General features: G+C 39.8%; 2 protein-coding genes across 2 annotated transcripts in view; one reads left to right on the top strand and one right to left on the bottom strand.

The window, feature by feature from the left end:
• The window catches only part of CAAP1 (caspase activity and apoptosis inhibitor 1), a 45,366-nt gene extending 42,253 nt beyond the window's left edge, over positions 1-3,113 (bottom strand). Inside the window, exon 1 of the mRNA XM_075210081.1 lies at positions 2,575-3,113. Coding sequence (XP_075066182.1) covers positions 2,575-2,688 — 114 coding nt within the window. The 5' untranslated portion in view covers positions 2,689-3,113. The remainder of the gene's footprint in view (positions 1-2,574) is intronic.
• Positions 3,108-21,354, top strand: GEMIN7 (gem nuclear organelle associated protein 7). Its single transcript, XM_075210091.1, has 2 exons — positions 3,108-3,206; positions 20,814-21,354. The coding sequence occupies exons 1-2, from the start codon at positions 3,192-3,194 to the stop codon at positions 21,165-21,167; spliced, it is 369 nt and encodes a 122-aa protein (XP_075066192.1). The 5' UTR covers positions 3,108-3,191; the 3' UTR covers positions 21,168-21,354.
• Positions 21,355-23,081: the final 1,727 nt, after the last annotated feature.

The following is a 23,081-nucleotide window of genomic DNA, read 5'->3' as shown; positions in this document are numbered from 1 at the left end:
AAACTGCAGCTGCCAAGAATCTTTTGGCAGCTATTTATGTAGACCTAATGCACTGAAATTGTGCTTGTATGATCAACAGCTGACAGATGGAAAGATGCTCTGTTCAAGGTAACAGTTAGAATGAATGGGTTACAGGAAATGTCTGGAGGAGGAAGAAGCTAGTGCTGCTGCCATGTCTTCACCCTAATCAACTGAGGATGAATATAATTTTGACCAATATTTGGATCACAAAGACCATACAAAGCATCACCCCTTAGAAATGGATACCATGTCACAACCCATAGAGGACAAATTGAATACATTTCAATGAAATTTCTCATTTGCAGTAAAGTAAATAGAAAGATCATTCATCAAGAACAGTGAAAGAAACCATTCTCTTATATCCAGAAATTGCCAGAGATGTTGCCCTTATGGTTACTGCTTTGACACCGACCCAAGCAAGTATTGAGAGGTTGTTCTCAGATCTTAGAATAATTAGATCAGATTTGAGAGCATCCATGAAGGAGGATTTGACAGAGGCTATTCTGTACCTGAAGACACATTCTTCATAGATTTATGAAAAATACTAATTGTGCACCGAGTATTGTATATTTTCATCTCAAAGAATTTTTTTTGTTCAGGTTTTTTGCTCAAGTAAATATATTTTGTGGTCTAATAGTCCTATTTATATAATAAAGATTAAAGAGATCCCATTTTTCGGTAATTATTCCATTTTAAATATATTTATAAGAAAGCATCTGGTAATCTTATGAAACGTTTGTAAGCACAGGATAGGTTATTATGATCCTGCTTTGTTAATCTTATATTTTCTATATTCTTTAGTTTTAAGGTTTAGCCAAGGTTTCTGTTTAATTTATTAACTGCACAGTTTGTTGCATATTTGCCAAATTGCACTACCTTGGAAGCACCCAAACCACCTGCTTTCCATTGTTAACAGTATAGCGCATGGAATACATATCTAGCATCAAACATAATACTCCAATCTAATTTTCTTGCACTTGGAATCCTTTGACCCACCATTATATGACTGCCACCACCTCCCCTCTTCAAGATTATACTGTATTTAATCCCCATATTAATTATAAAAACCATCTCATGATTGACTACCACCCCACCTATCTTGCCCAACTTCTCCTGTTGATATGAATTCTATCCATATCAAACATTTAATTGCAAGCCCTTTGCATCCCCAACTAGCAGTATGGCATGGGTCCGATGTCCGGGATCTCTGCGGTTCTGGATTGCAGTTTATTTATATAGAGCCAAGCATATTATATAGTGAAACTCATGAATCCCTTTCAATCTAAATCCCTTACCACACACACAGACTAGGAACCACTTTGACAAAGCGGAAGTTAGCTTCTTATTCGTAATAACGGTAATAGTGAGCGGAGCGCGAGATTTTTGCCGTTTCCGCCATCAATTGAATATGCCCCTATGAGTTTGATTTTGACCAGGGCCCTATTGTGTTTGCTGGGATTCCTCTGGGCGCTCCTGTTTCCTCCCACACTCCAAATCCATGCTGGTAGGTTAATTGTTAGGTCAGGCTAAATGCTATTGCAGTTTGTATAAGGGACACTCTTTAGTGTTAATCTGATGTGAAATCAGTGATCCATCTTGATTTAATCCTATTAAAATAAGCTTTTCTGAATAAGAAGCTGAAGCGTAAATAAGAAGTGAAGAAGCTGGCCGAATAAAAAGCTAACCTCAGCCTCATACCACTTTGCCAGAAAACAATTAACCTACCAGCATGGATTTGGAGTGTGGGAGGAAACAGGAGCGCCCAGAGGAATCCCAGCAAACACAATAGGGCCCTGGTCAAAATCAAACTCATAGGGGCATATTCAATTGTTGGCGGAAACGCCAAAAATCTCACAATCCGCGCACTATTACCGTAATAACGGTAATAGTGCGCATAAATACCGTTATTACAGTACTTTTCTCGCTTACTATTACCGTAATAAAGGTAATAGTTTTAACGTTGCGGGGAATCGGAACAATTGAATATGCCCCATAATATGAGGCTGCAATACCAACCAGTGATTTGGCATGAATTAACCAATTTAACTTTGTTTTGAGTTTGTGGGGCTGCACGAATCGTAGGAAATGGCCGAGAAGAATCATGGAAGCATGCAGAGCCGTAATTTAGAATTCTAGTGTCTGGGGCAAGAAAGACAAATGCCGCGCCCCTAGTCCTCAATTTTAACATTCCTAAACTGCGCCCCCCTTCAGCATTGTGCCCTGGGCGGTCCCCCTATCGCACAGCCCTAGTTACGGCTATGGAAGCATGTATTTTTACCCCAAAACCTTGTTCCCATAAATTAAGTTATTCCATTTTAAAACGATGCATCTCAAAAAGTGAAATTTGATCTATAAAACCAGAGGCTAAATGCTAGTCTTCAAATGGTTAAACCCTAATTTAAATAGATAAGAGTAGCCTGAGGGGGGAAAACCGTATACCTGCCTAACATGTTCTCTTTAATCATTATAATGGTAGACTATCATTAAGTTGATGAAATGTATATGACTTTACACGAAGGTTCAAGTAAGAGCATGGGAGATTGAGAAAAGTACCTGATGACTGGGTTCTGTGTTCCTCCTTTTTCTCTCCACCTGGGAGCCGGGGTCACAGGAGTTTGACCTCCTCCTTTTCTTCTTTTCTTTAGAACTTTTCTTTCCCCCGGTCATGATGGCAGCGATGGACTTCTAGTTACACATATACTCCCCCAGCAGCCGGTAACAGATAAGCACCTGTACACTGTGAGGTGTCACCGTCTCTTTAGGGAGCCACTCAGAGGAAACCAATGAGCTTCCAGTACTATCGCAGCCAGGTCATCACCGTACTCATCATTATGATGCCGGGAACCTATCACAGACCCGCTGTTCCCTTTCTCCAGTGATCTCCCGTGCAATAGTCGTACGTAACGTACTCAGGGACCGTACGTAATGGTGAAGCCCGCGAAGCCATGTCAAGTAAGGGTACGTGAGAGGAAACCTATCAGGGCACAACCAAAACGCTTATTAAGACAACTATCTGCATAGATGGATACGGGTTTAAAAGGTAATTTACACATTTGCTGTAACAAATCGAAATAGCCGCGACATTTCCGGTGCTGCTGTTCGGCGTTTAAAAGTCATGTGATCACTAGGGCTCAGTAGATGCGTGCGCAGCGGAGTCCCCCAAACTGAGTATGGATGTTAAAAGTGTGAGTATTTTACAGGTCAGGTTTCTTTATTATCTATAAAGTGGTTGGTTGAGTCCAGGGAAATGCTTCCTATAGAGTTACATTGCACACCATAAGGGATGCATTGAGTTTGCATGCAACCATTTACATACTTTTGTCCTCATTCGTTTTCTTACTGTCTCGTTTTTCTATTTGTTGCCTCGGAGTCGTTTTTATATCAGCTGCCTTACGGTACAATTGCATTTTTGTGTAAAGAAATCTGATAACCACAGCCTTGACATCACAACACACTGGTGCTAAATGTTACTATACTGCGGTATTATGATATTACCTTAAACTTAAATCTAGTAAGAGAGAATGGTAGAATGTTATATTGGGTTAGAAGCCCAACTCCTCTAAGTTAACAATTGTTCCTTTTTTCACCATAATCAACAAAATATTATTTTAACCCCTTTGTGGGCACCATGGTGGCTTAGTGGTTAGTACTTCTGCCTCACAGCACTGGGGTCATGAGTTTGATTCCCAGCCATGGCCTTCTGTGCAGAGTTTGTATGTTCTCCCTGTGTTTGCGTAGGTTTCTTCCGGGTGCTCCAGTTTCCTCCCATAATCCAAAAACATACTAGTAGGTTAAAGTGCTATTAAATTGACCCTAGTCTCTCTCCCCCCTCCCTGCTGATTATGATTGAGCCTGTCTTGACACTTTTTGGGTTGGGCAGATTCCAAAATCAGTATCAGCAATTTGTTTGTGTGGTACCCTCACAAATTATACTTTGTTGGGGTTTTTTTCAGAGGACTGTGTATTTTCAGATATTACCATTAATTTGCTTATACTTCCTGATAAGGCACAAAAGTGTTTGAGGTTTTTTTTTTTTTCTTTACTGAAATTGCAAGAAAATTAACTAAAATCAAAATTGTGTACATTTTTTTTTTTTTTTCCTATACACCAACAAGTAAAACTTTGTGGTTCTTGCTCTACCATCCGTCTGACTTTCCATAATGGCAAAAAGCATGATTCTACACATAGCTTTTCTTACCTGTCTGTATGTATTACCCAGTATTGTCTTGTTAATGTTTGTTGCCAATTGTAAAGCGCTACAGAATTTGCTGGCGCAATATAAATAAATGTTGACGATAACATCTGCACTTGAAAATGCATTTTTTTTGCTAATTTTCAGTCTGGAATAAAAACTATAAAATGTGTAGGGATGATATGGGTAGCCCAACAAGATATACCATTCTGAAAATTAGACTTTGAGCCTCAGTTTTCCTTCTACTTCCTTTCACATCAAAAATAACCTATTCCACATGGCCAAAAAAGTGTGTTCTAAATTTAATTGCAAGAAAGTGAACTAAAAGCAAATTATTATTTTTTTTACTAAAAGCCACCAAAAAATACATTGCAGTTCTTGCTTTGGCATCAATCCACAACATCCGTATGAAGGTACCCTTAATTTATTGAATCTATGATGTGGAGGATCTTTGTATTATGAACACCCTTCTGTGGACTTCTTAAAGATTTCTGTAGTGTTATTGTATGGTCACCAGACAATAACTACTAAGAGATACCTCATTTGAAAAAGGAGATGCCTCTTTCAAATGACGGTGCCCCTGAGTTTCTTGGTGCCAGGATGGGGGAGAGCTGAACCTTATAAAGCCACGCCCCATACTTAATGTTTTCTGTAGTGTATGGTGTTATTGTCTGGTCACTACAAGTGATCACCAAACAATAACATATCTTTTGACAGTGGGGACTCCTGATTTTCTTTGAAGCCAAGATGGGGGAGTTTTGTGCCCTCTTCCCCCATCCCTGGACTTCTTAATTATTTTTGCAGTGTAGGGGGGTATTGTCTTGTGATCAAACATGATTGTCAGATAACTTAAGAAGGCACCTCATTTGAAAGATGGAACTTGCCTCCTTCCTTGGTGCTAGGAAGGAGTCATGGCACTCTTGGTGACTTCTCCCCATTCCGTCTCCATTATTTTTCTGTAGCTAGTGGGTGAGGGGATGGGGCTTAATGACATCATTCTCATTCTCTGTGTTATGAGGTCATTAGGCCCCATCCACCACTGGCAGGAAATAGATGTAAGGGACTGAGCAATATAATTTTAACTTCTTTGAACCCCTGTGTGCTAAGGAAGAGTCCCACTCATCATGAGCACTAAATTAATATATATATATATATATGTAGCAGACAAGATGTAAACACTGGCGCTCAACACAGTATTGTATAAATAACTAAATCAATTCAATCCCACATATACACCTCTTCCATGTAAGGAGGCAGCCTTCCTTCAAAACACTGGCTGGTAAGGCCGAAATAAAATGGCATAGGTACAACAGAATGAAGGCGCAATGGTGATGTTAACAGATATTACTGAACAAGGTGGGTAAGTAAATAAGCATGTGGATTCAGTACAAATCTCTGGGTTGGTATTCAACAAGATATACAATTCGTCCAGTCTTAATCCAAATGTAAGACAGAGTAACCAGTCATATCAAAACATGAATGTGCAGAATTCCACTCTAAAAGCAGGGTGGAGTAGAAAAGTTCATGTGCAACTCGTACACACTTGCTAGGCTGCTGTATCACAGCTACAATTCATTGTCATCAGAGGACAGAAATGTGCAAAAGGTGTGTGAAAATTCAGTTCATCAGATAATACAAATCAATAGTTAAAGGCGTACCAGAGAGTAATATAAAACCAGCTTATCTGTAACAGGGTCTACAGGGGGGGATCCCAGCTCCACCTAGTAGATCAGGAACGGACAAACAGGAACCACGAGCGATATTTCTTAGATACGGCAGACGTTCCGAGTGTATACACTGCTCTCAGACTCCAATCAACCAGATAAATAGAGATAAAAGAGCTATATAGTGTAGTAATTTATGTATACCAGATAGATATAAAAAACCCAATAATTGGGAGCGTACCAGAAAATAGTATAAAACTGGCTTATCTGTATCAGGGTCTCCAAGGGGGAATCTCAGCTCCGCCTAATAAGTCAGGAACGGACAATACGGCGACCGCAATAGACGATATTTCTTAACCACGGACCGACGTCTCAATGAAAGTACCGCTCTCAAACTCCATTCAGCCAGAATGTTAAAAGGAAAGGAGCCATATAGTGTAGTAATTTATGTACAATGGATTTATTCTGCAAACATAAAAATGCAAACTCACATTCAGCAAGATAAATAAAAGCTTATCTGTACTCAGCAGTTAGTCAACTTTTACCAGTATGGATCCCTGGAAGGTTTCTGGTTATTACCGGCGATCTCCGCACAGAAGTATCAGGTATATAACTTTAAAAAATGGTCAGGGTGGAAGTATGACTTAACTAGCATATACAGGGATAGTAATGCCTCAACGCGTTTCGTCTGGGTAGACTTCATCAGGAGGAAAAGACATCTATTGCCTATGTTTAGGGCTTGTTTATATAGTTTAGGCGGTGGCCATTTTGCGCATGCGCAGTGCGCGACCTGTACCGCGCATGCGCAGTGCGCAGATGCTACTGCGCATGTGCAGAGCACTCGCGATCGCGCGAGTGCTAGGGGACTCACAGATAGTTTTATGTTGTCAGAGAATGGGGGTCCCTGTCCCAGGACATTAATAATTCTTGTCCTGGGCTGATTGTAGTGTAAAAGACAGGCTGGGGGAATCCGAGTACGGCGGCCATCTTAGGTGAGGGCGCCTGTCATGGATTTGCCATGTATGAGGCCAATAGTGGCCATCTTAGTTAAGGAATGCTATTGCGCATGTGCAGGGCACTCGCGATCACGCGAGTGTTGGGATATTCATGAATAATTTTTACGCTATCAAAGCATAGGGGTCATTGTTCCAGGACTTTAGTAATTCATGTCCTGGGCAGATTGTAGTGTATAAAGCAGGCTGGGGGAATCCGAGTACGGCGGCCATCTTGGATGAGGGCACATAACATGGATATTCCATGTATGAGGCCAACAATGGCCATCTTAGACAAGGGAATGAGACATTATAATAATAGGCAATATGGGATATTGTGTTACATAGGCACATAAAAAAGAGGTATAAAAGCCATATAAAACCGATGTGTTGGTCTAATAGTAAAATACAGTAAGTAATAAATACAATTGGCATAAGTAGTAAAATACAGTAAGTAAAAACAGTAATATAAAATGTTAACAAAAACACTACAAACACAATTTTAAGGGGCGTCTTGTACATCCAATAGACCTCTAAGTCTATGGCCATACTGAACAACCTTGGTAATGGCCATCAACAATAAACAGCCCACAGTTAAAACAAGTGTTAAAGATGTAGAATTATAGCTATAAAAAGGGTGCAATTTCATAACCCTCGTTGAGGCCGGAGGGGGTGAGGGTATTCAGTTGAAAAATCCAGAACATTTCTCGTTTCGATAGTTTGGACTGAAGATCTCCGCCTCTACGTCCTAAGCAGACATTTTCTATCCCTTTAAAAGTAAGATGACTGGGATCAGAACCGTGTTTCTTATTGAAATGTCTGGAAACGGAATGTGACTCAACCTTATTTTTAATATTGCGAACGTGTTCTTGAATTCTTAGTTTCAGTGATCTTTTCGTTTTGCCTACATATTTAAGACCACATGAGCATTCTAATAAATATATGACTGACGGTGTTTGGCAGTTCATAAATTCTTTTATATTGAACTTCTGGCTATTGTCATAATTATAGAATACTTTCTTATCTGGACTTGCAAATCTGCAAATGTTGCAGTGACTGCACTTATTGAAACCCTTAACCGCTAGGAATGTATTGGAGGTGGTAGTATGAATGTCTGGTATCATACTTGGGGCAAGAGCATCTTTCAAATTTCTATTCTTACGGTAGATAATGTCAGGTTTTGCTGGAAGGATAGTGGCTAGAATTGGGTCCATACGTAAGATCTCCCAATGTTTGGAGATAGTGGACCTTATTCTGTACTCGCAGGAATTATAATTAGTGATGAAGGGGATTCGTTCCTTTTGATCGTCCCTAGTTTTATATTGTAGTAAGTCAGTTCTTTTAACCCCTTCAATTTTTGTTAGAGCTTCTGAGATGAGTTTGTCTGGGTAGCCCCTTTCCTGGAAGCGTTGTGCGTACATATGTAATTGCTCCCTACATTGAGCTTCATTGCTGCAGTTTCTTTTTATCCTATAAAATTGAGAGTATGGGATATTAGATTTCCATCTCTTTACATGACCGCTTTTGTAGTGGAGATAACTATTGGTATCCACTGTTTTAATAAAATTCTTCATTTCAACCCTATTGTTAATTCCTGTGAGAACTAAATCTAGGTATTCAATGCTAGTGGTGTTCCGATTAGCTGTGAATTTAAGATTATAGTTATTATTGCTAATGTAGGCAAGGAATGAGTTAATGGATTCATCGTCGCCCTCCCAGACCATGAGGATATCGTCTATATATCTCTTGTAAATTTTGATACAGTGGGAGAAGGGATTGGGCTTATAAATGTATTCATGTTCCCAGCTCCCCATAAGTAGATTGGCGAAGCTTGGCGCAAAAATCGTGCCCATAGCTGTGCCGCATATCTGGAGGTAGAAAGTTTCTAGAAATTTGAAATAATTGTGAGTAAGGATGAACCTCATTAATTCACACAAAAAATCTTTATGTTCTAAAGAAAGGTCTGGGTCTGGATCTAGGAATTCTCTACAGGCATTTATGCCCTTGTCGTGCTCAATAGCTGTGTATAGTGATTGGACATCAATGGTGAGCCAGACGTACTTAGGGTTCCAGCAGAAATCCTCAAAGATATTTAGAACACTACTTGTGTCCTTAAGGTAAGATTCGAGCTTAGTAACGTATTTGCTAAGAAAAATATTGACATATTCGGAGATGTGGGATGTAAGGGAATCGATGCCAGCCACTATGGGTCTACCGGGAGGTTTAGTCAATGTTTTATGAATTTTTGGTAAAAAATAGAACACCGGTATAATAGGGTTCTGGACCAGTAGGTATTGATATTCATCTTTGGTAAGTGTGTTGTTACGTAGGCCTTTTAAGAGTGTATCTCTTAATGATGATACGTATTCCATAGTAGGATCAGTCTGTAATTTAGTATATGAGATTTCATCGTTCAATAGTCTCTCAGCTTCTTCTATGTAGGCTGATCTATCTAGTAGGACGACACCTCCCCCTTTATCAGCTTGTTTAATAATCAATTCTTTATTTGTGGCTAGAGTTTCTATTGCCTGAAGTTCTTGTTTAGTTAGATTAGCGGGTTTTGGGTTAGTGTAATTTTCTCTGCACAGGTCTTTGATCACCAATTCTTGGAAAAGATCAATATGGCTACTCCTAGATTCCAAAGGATAAAACTTAGAGGTAGGTTTCAGTCCTGATTTGGACATGTTTTCATAGTTGGAAATGATAGCTGTGTCCTTTCTAGCGAAGTGTCGCTTCAATGTCAATTTTCTAGTATATTTATTAATATCTATGAACATCTGAAATTTATTTGGCTTGTGTGTGGGGGCAAATGACAACCCTTTACTAAGTAATGAAAATTCAGAACCATTGAGTTGGTGTTTTGATAAATTGAATATCCCATTTTCTTTTAGTGTTTTATCATTCACGAGTTGAACCTTCTCCTTTGTTTTTTGTAGGCCCCCTCGTTTTCCCCTTCTTCCATGTGCCTGCGCTTCATGGGTGAGGCTATTCTGATATTTTCTTTGACATTTCGCTTGTTGCCCCCTCTCTCGTGTAACAAGCGTACTGGGGATAAAAAATCGTCACTGTCACTGGCATCGACAGTGTCTAAAGTGAGGAATCTGTTTCTAAGAGGTATCTGTTCTGCAGGTGGATGTTTCTTAGTGGGGGGGCTGTAGCGTGTTCTATCACGGTTTTGTTTAGCGGTTTTCCAGTGGTAATCTGGTTGGTATGAGTTATCGGGATAGGAGGAATAATTATTCTTACGGAAAGGTTGTGTTGTCTGCCTTTTCCATTGTTTAATGTTGTTTCTCTCATAGTCCTGTTTGTCCCTAATGAACTTTTTTTCCTTGGTTCTAACCACTTCTAATTCTAATCTTTCAAGTTTTTTGTTAAGAACCTGTTCGTTAATGGCATAGTCCTCTTGTGTTTTAAATGGTTCTAAGAGGATATCTTTAGTTTAAATTTCTTCCTCAATGTTATGGAATGTTTTTTTCTTTTCACGGATGATAAGTTTCATAAGATTCAAGGAGCACTCATGTAGAGTTTGGTCCCAGTCTCTCATGAAATCAATATCATCACTTCCAAAGGTAGGGGATTTATTGATGCGTAAACCCCTAGGGATGCGGTTGACAGAGATATAGTGTTCTAAACCTTGGACATCCCACCATATACGTGTTTCTTTCATAAACAATTTTTCTATGTCCCAGAAAAGACTATCTAGGTCTGATCGTGATTCTGATATATTGACATCATCATTGAAAATCTTCTTACACCAGTCTGATCTTTTGGTTATTCTGTCTGTATTTTTCCACATATTGCTATCGTGGAAGATACAATCTGTAAGGCTGCCTGTTTATATCAAAAACCAAGGGAATAGATGTAGCAGACAAGATGTAAACACTGGCGCTCAACACAGTATTGTATAAATAACTAAATCAATTCAATCCCACATATACACCTCTTCCATGTAAGGAGGCAGCCTTCCTTCAAAACACTGGCTGGTAAGGCCGAAATAAAATGGCATAGGTACAACAGAATGAAGGCGCAATGGTGATGTTAACAGATATTACTGAACAAGGTGGGTAAGTAAATAAGCATGTGGATTCAGTACAAATCTCTGGGTTGGTATTCAACAAGATATACAATTCGTCCAGTCTTAATCCAAATGTAAGACAGAGTAACCAGTCATATCAAAACATGAATGTGCAGAATTCCACTCTAAAAGCAGGGTGGAGTAGAAAAGTTCATGTGCAACTCGTACACACTTGCTAGGCTGCTGTATCACAGCTACAATTCATTGTCATCAGAGGACAGAAATGTGCAAAAGGTGTGTGAAAATTCAGTTCATCAGATAATACAAATCAATAGTTAAAGGCGTACCAGAGAGTAATATAAAACCAGCTTATCTGTAACAGGGTCTACAGGGGGGGATCCCAGCTCCACCTAGTAGATCAGGAACGGACAAACAGGAACCACGAGCGATATTTCTTAGATACGGCAGACGTTCCGAGTGTATACACTGCTCTCAGACTCCAATCAACCAGATAAATAGAGATAAAAGAGCTATATAGTGTAGTAATTTATGTATACCAGATAGATATAAAAAACCCAATAATTGGGAGCGTACCAGAAAATAGTATAAAACTGGCTTATCTGTATCAGGGTCTCCAAGGGGGAATCTCAGCTCCGCCTAATAAGTCAGGAACGGACAATACGGCGACCGCAATAGACGATATTTCTTAACCACGGACCGACGTCTCAATGAAAGTACCGCTCTCAAACTCCATTCAGCCAGAATGTTAAAAGGAAAGGAGCCATATAGTGTAGTAATTTATGTACAATGGATTTATTCTGCAAACATAAAAATGCAAACTCACATTCAGCAAGATAAATAAAAGCTTATCTGTACTCAGCAGTTAGTCAACTTTTACCAGTATGGATCCCTGGAAGGTTTCTGGTTATTACCGGCGATCTCCGCACAGAAGTATCAGGTATATAACTTTAAAAAATGGTCAGGGTGGAAGTATGACTTAACTAGCATATACAGGGATAGTAATGCCTCAACGCGTTTCGTCTGGGTAGACTTCATCAGGAGGAAAAGACATCTATTGCCTATGTTTAGGGCTTGTTTATATAGTTTAGGCGGTGGCCATTTTGCGCATGCGCAGTGCGCGACCTGTACCGCGCATGCGCAGTGCGCAGATGCTACTGCGCATGTGCAGAGCACTCGCGATCGCGCGAGTGCTAGGGGACTCACAGATAGTTTTATGTTGTCAGAGAATGGGGGTCCCTGTCCCAGGACATTAATAATTCTTGTCCTGGGCTGATTGTAGTGTAAAAGACAGGCTGGGGGAATCCGAGTACGGCGGCCATCTTAGGTGAGGGCGCCTGTCATGGATTTGCCATGTATGAGGCCAATAGTGGCCATCTTAGTTAAGGAATGCTATTGCGCATGTGCAGGGCACTCGCGATCACGCGAGTGTTGGGATATTCATGAATAATTTTTACGCTATCAAAGCATAGGGGTCATTGTTCCAGGACTTTAGTAATTCATGTCCTGGGCAGATTGTAGTGTATAAAGCAGGCTGGGGGAATCCGAGTACGGCGGCCATCTTGGATGAGGGCACATAACATGGATATTCCATGTATGAGGCCAACAATGGCCATCTTAGACAAGGGAATGAGACATTATAATAATAGGCAATATGGGATATTGTGATATTGGCTTTTATACCTCTTTTTTATGTGCCTATGTAACACAATATCCCATATTGCCTATTATTATAATGTCTCATTCCCTTGTCTAAGATGGCCATTGTTGGCCTCATACATGGAATATCCATGTTATGTGCCCTCATCCAAGATGGCCGCCGTACTCGGATTCCCCCAGCCTGCTTTATACACTACAATCTGCCCAGGACATGAATTACTAAAGTCCTGGAACAATGACCCCTATGCTTTGATAGCGTAAAAATTATTCATGAATATCCCAACACTCGCGTGATCGCGAGTGCCCTGCACATGCGCAATAGCATTCCTTAACTAAGATGGCCACTATTGGCCTCATACATGGCAAATCCATGACAGGCGCCCTCACCTAAGATGGCCGCCGTACTCGGATTCCCCCAGCCTGTCTTTTACACTACAATCAGCCCAGGACAAGAATTATTAATGTCCTGGGACAGGGACCCCCATTCTCTGACAACATAAAACTATCTGTGAGTCCCCTAGCACTCGCGCGATCGCGAGTGCTCTGCACATGCGCAGTAGCATCTGCGCACTGCGCATGCGCGGTACAGGTCGCGCACTGCGCATGCGCAAAATGGCCACCGCCTAAACTATATAAACAAGCCCTAAACATAGGCAATAGATGTCTTTTCCTCCTGATGAAGTCTACCCAGACGAAACGCGTTGAGGCATTACTATCCCTGTATATGCTAGTTAAGTCATACTTCCACCCTGACCATTTTTTGATGTTATATACCTGATACTTCTGTGCGGAGATCGCCGGTAATAACCAGAAACCTTCCAGGGATCCATACTGGTAAAAGTTGACTAACTGCTGAGTACAGATAAGCTTTTATTTATCTTGCTGAATGTGAGTTTGCATTTTTATGTTTGCTGAATAAATCCATTGTACATAAATTACTACACTATATGGCTCCTTTCCTTTTAACATTCTGGCTGAATGGAGTTTGAGAGCGGTACTTTCATTGAGACGTCGGTCCGTGGTTAAGAAATATCGTCTATTGCGGTCGCCGTATTGTCCGTTCCTGACTTATTAGGCGGAGCTGAGATTCCCCCTTGGAGACCCTGATACAGATAAGCCAGTTTTATACTATTTTCTGGTACGCTCCCAATTATTGGGTTTTTTATATCTATCTGGTATACATAAATTACTACACTATATAGCTCTTTTATCTCTATTTATCTGGTTGATTGGAGTCTGAGAGCAGTGTATACACTCGGAACGTCTGCCGTATCTAAGAAATATCGCTCGTGGTTCCTGTTTGTCCGTTCCTGATCTACTAGGTGGAGCTGGGATCCCCCCCTGTAGACCCTGTTACAGATAAGCTGGTTTTATATTACTCTCTGGTACGCCTTTAACTATTGATTTGTATTATCTGATGAACTGAATTTTCACACACCTTTTGCACATTTCTGTCCTCTGATGACAATGAATTGTAGCTGTGATACAGCAGCCTAGCAAGTGTGTACGAGTTGCACATGAACTTTTCTACTCCACCCTGCTTTTAGAGTGGAATTCTGCACATTCATGTTTTGATATGACTGGTTACTCTGTCTTACATTTGGATTAAGACTGGACGAATTGTATATCTTGTTGAATACCAACCCAGAGATTTGTACTGAATCCACATGCTTATTTACTTACCCACCTTGTTCAGTAATATCTGTTAACATCACCATTGCGCCTTCATTCTGTTGTACCTATGCCATTTTATTTCGGCCTTACCAGCCAGTGTTTTGAAGGAAGGCTGCCTCCTTACATGGAAGAGGTGTATATGTGGGATTGAATTGATTTAGTTATTTATACAATACTGTGTTGAGCGCCAGTGTTTACATCTTGTCTGCTACATCTATTCCCTTGGTTTTTGATATGAACAGGCAGCCTTACAGATTGTATCTTCCACGATAGCAATATGTGGAAAAATACAGACAGAATAACCAAAAGATCAGACTGGTGTAAGAAGATTTTCAATGATGATGTCAATATATCAGAATCACGATCAGACCTAGATAGTCTTTTCTGGGACATAGAAAAATTGTTTATGAAAGAAACACGTATATGGTGGGATGTCCAAGGTTTAGAACACTATATCTCTGTCAACCGCATCCCTAGGGGTTTACGCATCAATAAATCCCCTACCTTTGGAAGTGATGATATTGATTTCATGAGAGACTGGGACCAAACTCTACATGAGTGCTCCTTGAATCTTATGAAACTTATCATCCGTGAAAAGAAAAAAACATTCCATAACATTGAGGAAGAAATTTAAACTAAAGATATCCTCTTAGAACCATTTAAAACACAAGAGGACTATGCCATTAACGAACAGGTTCTTAACAAAAAACTTGAAAGATTAGAATTAGAAGTGGTTAGAACCAAGGAAAAAAAGTTCATTAGGGACAAACAGGACTATGAGAGAAACAACATTAAACAATGGAAAAGGCAGACAACACAACCTTTCCGTAAGAATAATTATTCCTCCTATCCCGATAACTCATACCAACCAGATTACCACTGGAAAACCGCTAAACAAAACCGTGATAGAACACGCTACAGCCCCCCCACTAAGAAACATCCACCTGCAGAACAGATACCTCTTAGAAACAGATTCCTCACTTTAGACACTGTCGATGCCAGTGACAGTGACGATTTTTTATCCCCAGTACGCTTGTTACACGAGAGAGGGGGCAACAAGCGAAATGTCAAAGAAAATATCAGAATAGCCTCACCCATGAAGCGCAGGCACATGGAAGAAGGGGAAAACGAGGGGGCCTACAAAAAACAAAGGAGAAGGTTCAACTCGTGAATGATAAAACACTAAAAGAAAATGGGATATTCAATTTATCAAAACACCAACTCAATGGTTCTGAATTTTCATTACTTAGTAAAGGGTTGTCATTTGCCCCCACACACAAGCCAAATAAATTTCAGATGTTCATAGATATTAATAAATATACTAGAAAATTGACATTGAAGCGACACTTCGCTAGAAAGGACACAGCTATCATTTCCAACTATGAAAACATGTCCAAATCAGGACTGAAACCTACCTCTAAGTTTTATCCTTTGGAATCTAGGAGTAGCCATATTGATCTTTTCCAAGAATTGGTGATCAAAGACCTGTGCAGAGAAAATTACACTAACCCAAAACCCGCTAATCTAACTAAACAAGAACTTCAGGCAATAGAAACTCTAGCCACAAATAAAGAATTGATTATTAAACAAGCTGATAAAGGGGGAGGTGTCGTCCTACTAGATAGATCAGCCTACATAGAAGAAGCTGAGAGACTATTGAACGATGAAATCTCATATACTAAATTACAGACTGATCCTACTATGGAATACGTATCATCATTAAGAGATACACTCTTAAAAGGCCTACGTAACAACACACTTACCAAAGATGAATATCAATACCTACTGGTCCAGAACCCTATTATACCGGTGTTCTATTTTTTACCAAAAATTCATAAAACATTGACTAAACCTCCCGGTAGACCCATAGTGGCTGGCATCGATTCCCTTACATCCCACATCTCCGAATATGTCAATATTTTTCTTAGCAAATACGTTACTAAGCTCGAATCTTACCTTAAGGACACAAGTAGTGTTCTAAATATCTTTGAGGATTTCTGCTGGAACCCTAAGTACGTCTGGCTCACCATTGATGTCCAATCACTATACACAGCTATTGAGCACGACAAGGGCATAAATGCCTGTAGAGAATTCCTAGATCCAGACCCAGACCTTTCTTTAGAACATAAAGATTTTTTGTGTGAATTAATGAGGTTCATCCTTACTCACAATTATTTCAAATTTCTAGAAACTTTCTACCTCCAGATATGCGGCACAGCTATGGGCACGATTTTTGCGCCAAGCTTCGCCAATCTACTTATGGGGAGCTGGGAACATGAATACATTTATAAGCCCAATCCCTTCTCCCACTGTATCAAAATTTACAAGAGATATATAGACGATATCCTCATGGTCTGGGAGGGCGACGATGAATCCATTAACTCATTCCTTGCCTACATTAGCAATAATAACTATAATCTTAAATTCACAGCTAATCGGAACACCACTAGCATTGAATACCTAGATTTAGTTCTCACAGGAATTAACAATAGGGTTGAAATGAAGAATTTTATTAAAACAGTGGATACCAATAGTTATCTCCACTACAAAAGCGGTCATGTAAAGAGATGGAAATCTAATATCCCATACTCTCAATTTTATAGGATAAAAAGAAACTGCAGCAATGAAGCTCAATGTAGGGAGCAATTACATATGTACGCACAACGCTTCCAGGAAAGGGGCTACCCAGACAAACTCATCTCAGAAGCTCTAACAAAAATTGAAGGGGTTAAAAGAACTGACTTACTACAATATAAAACTAGGGACGATCAAAAGGAACGAATCCCCTTCATCACTAATTATAATTCCTGCGAGTACAGAATAAGGTCCACTATCTCCAAACATTGGGAGATCTTACGTATGGACCCAATTCTAGCCACTATCCTTCCAGCAAAACCTGACATTATCTACCGTAAGAATAGAAATTTGAAAGATGCTCTTGCCCCAAGTATGATACCAGACATTCATACTACCACCTCCAATACATTCCTAGCGGTTAAGGGTTTCAATAAGTGCAGTCACTGCAACATTTGCAGATTTGCAAGTCCAGATAAGAAAGTATTCTATAATTATGACAATAGCCAGAAGTTCAATATAAAAGAATTTATGAACTGCCAAACACCGTCAGTCATATATTTATTAGAATGCTCATGTGGTCTTAAATATGTAGGCAAAACGAAAAGATCACTGAAACTAAGAATTCAAGAACACGTTCGCAATATTAAAAATAAGGTTGAGTCACATTCCGTTTCCAGACATTTCAATAAGAAACACGGTTCTGATCCCAGTCATCTTACTTTTAAAGGGATAGAAAATGTCTGCTTAGGACGTAGAGGCGGAGATCTTCAGTCCAAACTATCGAAACGAGAAATGTTCTGGATTTTTCAACTGAATACCCTCACCCCCTCCGGCCTCAACGAGGGTTATGAAATTGCACCCTTTTTATAGCTATAATTCTACATCTTTAACACTTGTTTTAACTGTGGGCTGTTTATTGTTGATGGCCATTACCAAGGTTGTTCAGTATGGCCATAGACTTAGAGGTCTATTGGATGTACAAGACGCCCCTTAAAATTGTGTTTGTAGTGTTTTTGTTAACATTTTATATTACTGTTTTTACTTACTGTATTTTACTACTTATGCCAATTGTATTTATTACTTACTGTATTTTACTATTAGACCAACACATCGGTTTTATATGGCTTTTATACCTCTTTTTTATGTGCCTATGTAACACAATATCCCATATTGCCTATTATTATAATGTCTCATTCCCTTGTCTAAGATGGCCATTGTTGGCCTCATACATGGAATATCCATGTTATGTGCCCTCATCCAAGATGGCCGCCGTACTCGGATTCCCCCAGCCTGCTTTATACACTACAATCTGCCCAGGACATGAATTACTAAAGTCCTGGAACAATGACCCCTATGCTTTGATAGCGTAAAAATTATTCATGAATATCCCAACACTCGCGTGATCGCGAGTGCCCTGCACATGCGCAATAGCATTCCTTAACTAAGATGGCCACTATTGGCCTCATACATGGCAAATCCATGACAGGCGCCCTCACCTAAGATGGCCGCCGTACTCGGATTCCCCCAGCCTGTCTTTTACACTACAATCAGCCCAGGACAAGAATTATTAATGTCCTGGGACAGGGACCCCCATTCTCTGACAACATAAAACTATCTGTGAGTCCCCTAGCACTCGCGCGATCGCGAGTGCTCTGCACATGCGCAGTAGCATCTGCGCACTGCGCATGCGCGGTACAGGTCGCGCACTGCGCATGCGCAAAATGGCCACCGCCTAAACTATATAAACAAGCCCTAAACATAGGCAATAGATGTCTTTTCCTCCTGATGAAGTCTACCCAGACGAAACGCGTTGAGGCATTACTATCCCTGTATATGCTAGTTAAGTCATACTTCCACCCTGACCATTTTTTGATGTTATATACCTGATACTTCTGTGCGGAGATCGCCGGTAATAACCAGAAACCTTCCAGGGATCCATACTGGTAAAAGTTGACTAACTGCTGAGTACAGATAAGCTTTTATTTATCTTGCTGAATGTGAGTTTGCATTTTTATGTTTGCTGAATAAATCCATTGTACATAAATTACTACACTATATGGCTCCTTTCCTTTTAACATTCTGGCTGAATGGAGTTTGAGAGCGGTACTTTCATTGAGACGTCGGTCCGTGGTTAAGAAATATCGTCTATTGCGGTCGCCGTATTGTCCGTTCCTGACTTATTAGGCGGAGCTGAGATTCCCCCTTGGAGACCCTGATACAGATAAGCCAGTTTTATACTATTTTCTGGTACGCTCCCAATTATTGGGTTTTTTATATCTATCTGGTATACATAAATTACTACACTATATAGCTCTTTTATCTCTATTTATCTGGTTGATTGGAGTCTGAGAGCAGTGTATACACTCGGAACGTCTGCCGTATCTAAGAAATATCGCTCGTGGTTCCTGTTTGTCCGTTCCTGATCTACTAGGTGGAGCTGGGATCCCCCCCTGTAGACCCTGTTACAGATAAGCTGGTTTTATATTACTCTCTGGTACGCCTTTAACTATTGATTTGTATTATCTGATGAACTGAATTTTCACACACCTTTTGCACATTTCTGTCCTCTGATGACAATGAATTGTAGCTGTGATACAGCAGCCTAGCAAGTGTGTACGAGTTGCACATGAACTTTTCTACTCCACCCTGCTTTTAGAGTGGAATTCTGCACATTCATGTTTTGATATGACTGGTTACTCTGTCTTACATTTGGATTAAGACTGGACGAATTGTATATCTTGTTGAATACCAACCCAGAGATTTGTACTGAATCCACATGCTTATTTACTTACCCACCTTGTTCAGTAATATCTGTTAACATCACCATTGCGCCTTCATTCTGTTGTACCTATGCCATATATATATATATATATATATATATATATATATATATATATATATATATATATATATATATATATATATATATATATATATATATATATATATATATATATATATATATATATATATATATATGGGTTAATATATAGGCAATATAAGGTCCAACACAGTGAGATTTTTTTTTTACATATTTATTTAAATTTTTTTGCCAAATATACCGCTAATTTTATAACCTTTATAAGGTTCATATATGCTTAGTTTATCAGAGCTTTGGTGGGTGAAAGTATAATTTTTGCATGTATTTGTATTTCATTTTCAGCAATTTATTTCTCCCTAGTTGCACACTTTCTTGTTCTCAATGTTTATTCACATTGTTAGCTTTCAATTGCATCACACCATTCCACCCCCTTTACCCTCCTGTCTCCTTCCATCTTCCTACTGATACTGCTTTCATACTGCCGCCCAGGCAATATGCCGGGGGGCAGAGGCTCCCCCGAAGTCAAAACCCCATGTAGACCGTGTTCATACTGAACATGAGTCTGCTCGGGGTCTCCATGGCAACATCACAAAAGGGTCTCTGATTGGCTCCTCCTGTGATGGATTTTTTTTTTTTTTTACTTTAACATTGTGTTTGGTGAGACCCGGGTTCAAAAACCCAGGTCGCACCATTCATAGTGCAGGCTTCCCGGGGCAGACTCGGGAATTATCCCACCAAAAGACCCAGGTCTGCTGACCTGGGAATTAGATCTAGGACCACTCCTACTGCACTTCGACCCATGTCATCTGGGCTTGCCCTGTCAAAAGCCTGGGTTTTTGGTGCAGTATGAATGGGGTATTACTAGTTCATCTTTCCACCTATTCAGACTCATCCTCCATCTGTTATTTTTCCTAGCCAGTCTATTCATTCTAGTTTTATTTCTTCCTGACCCTTCAATTTACATGTACATTATTTCAATAACATCTCAGAACTGCTGTCTCCAACCTTTACACCTTATTCTTTAACATTTCCTTGTGTAATCCAACCACCTTTGTGTGCTTTTCCCCTCCAAACGAATCCTACAAAATCTGCATATAGCATGTTCTGTAACATTATCTACCTGCAAACTAGATGTTTCTCACAGTTCTATTGTCAATTTGTGTTTTTGCTTTTCTCCCAGGAGTCTCTACTGCTTCCTCAGGTACCCATAATCCGCCTCCCTAGACCACCATCTCCTTCTGGGCGTGGATTTGATCCATCTTCACCACGGGCTCTGGCCCACTGCAGCCCTGATTCGCATCAGAAAACCCGTGCATCCCTTCGCCTTCTCTTCCTCCGCAGCTTTCTTGCTTCCGCGGGTCTTCCGGTCTCCTTCACACTCTACCAGCGTGTCGCAGTTTGTGCTGAGCGGTTCAATGCCTGTGACATGGAGGGACATAATTTCCAGGTGTCTAACTTGCAAACTCCTCTAGGCGTGCAAAAGGAAGCGCTAATCCGTGGGCCAGATATTATTTCCTATTGTTTTCATATCTAAAGGACTCTTATAACATTATTCATATATTTGACAAATATATTCTTATAGCATTATTGACTTTAAAAACCATAAGAATGGATCATTGAGAATATATCTTGATTGCAGATTTGTTGTGTGAATGCACAATGCATTCTAATTTTACATATGTTGCCAGTCTGTGTTAATAAAACTGATAAAATAAATATTACCATAGAATGTGTGCACTTATTTCAGTATGCTCTGTAAGTGAATTAATCTATACAAGGGTTCACTTTGCAATATTAATGTTGCTTATGTTCTATGAGAACACTCATTTAAGTAGAGTACGCTTTACTGCAGGGGAGCTTTGAGCTTCTTATGCTCCTCAAAAGTGAAGGTTAAGTAATGAACTTTGCCACACTGCCATTTTCCTAAGGATTCTGCACATTTTAAATATATTTGAAGTGTAGGTACACTGGTGATCTTCCCTCTACCCCTTCTGTTGTATTCACTCGTGTGAACGTGCTTTAGCAGCAAATGGTTCAATGCCTATTTAGACTAAATTGATAACAGGCTCAATCTATCATCAGCAGCAGCTCTTTTATATAGCGTCACTAATTCCGCAGTGCAGTACAGAGAACTCGCTCACATCAGTCCCTGCCCCTTTGCAGCTTACAGTCTAAATTCCCTAACATACACAGACCGAGAGACTGAGGGGTATATTTACTAAACTGCGGGTTTGAAAAAGTGTAGATGTTGCCTATAGCAACCAGTCAGATTCTAGCTGTCATTTTGTAGAGTGCACTAAATAAATGACAGCTAGAATATAGGCAACATCTCCACTTTTTCAGTTTAGTAAATCTAGCCCTAAGGGTCAATATAATAGCAGCCAATTAACCTACTAGTATGTTTTTGGAGTGTTGGAGGAAACTGGAGCACCCAGAGGAAACCCACACAAACACGGGGAGAACATACAACCTCCACACAGATAAGGCCATGGTCAGGAATCGAACTCATGACCCCGGTGCTGTGAGGCAGAAGTGCTTACCACAAAAGTCACCATGCTGCCATCTATATACTCATGTTTGGGGGGGGGGGGGGGGGGGATGAGAAGGGTATGAAACCTGGGCATATATTTTAACTTCACTGTAGGGATCTAGTTGTTGTTTCAAACTTGTTAATCAGGAAAAATTGACATTGATGGGATCAGTACTATTTTTTTACATGTTTAAACATTATGGACCTGAGTCAATTGAGGAGAGCAAGACAAAAAAAGGAGTGCATACCACTTTAAATAGCATTTTCTGTATATATGATGTCACTTATTAAACAGTCATTTATTAGGGAGAGGCAAGTATGCCTAATTAAGTGGCCACTCAGGGCATGGGTCATAAAGAAGAGCAAAGCAAAAAAAAAAGTCAATAGGTTTACTTCTGGCCAAACCATGTTGCAATGTAAGTAGTGCAAGTGTGTTTATTATTTTGCACAAAAGAAAGATACCGACTGCTTTTTCATGTAGCACATAAATACATGATAGCTTTACTTGTACACTGAAATTTAAAGTTGATCTAGGACATGCCCTACCCAAACTATAAATCTGTCCCCACATTTTAAATTTAGCTTCCACTCCAATGCAACATGGTTTTGCCCAGGTGCAAAGTTACTGCTTTTTTATTTTGCTTTACTCTCAATGACTCAGGTCCATGGTGCTTTTTGTTTGGTACACATTTTTTCACCCATTAATATTTTACTTACAGAAAATTGTACATAACATAGCTGTGCTTTTTTAAAAAATAGATTTAATATGCACAACACATCTGTATTTACAGTTGTGAATGCATACCAAATAGCGGTAGTTAAGTACAGTATTGGTGATTTGTCAAATAAACAAGGACCGCATAAACTGTTAAACACACAACAATGAAAAATATTACCATTTTAGTCCATAGACTTCAT

Source organism: Mixophyes fleayi, chromosome 1 (genome assembly GCF_038048845.1).
Source record: "Mixophyes fleayi isolate aMixFle1 chromosome 1, aMixFle1.hap1, whole genome shotgun sequence".
NCBI classification, from domain to species: Eukaryota; Metazoa; Chordata; class Amphibia; order Anura; family Limnodynastidae; genus Mixophyes; species Mixophyes fleayi.
Note: the sequence above shows the minus strand (reverse complement) of the source record. Positions and strands in the feature narration are given on the sequence as shown.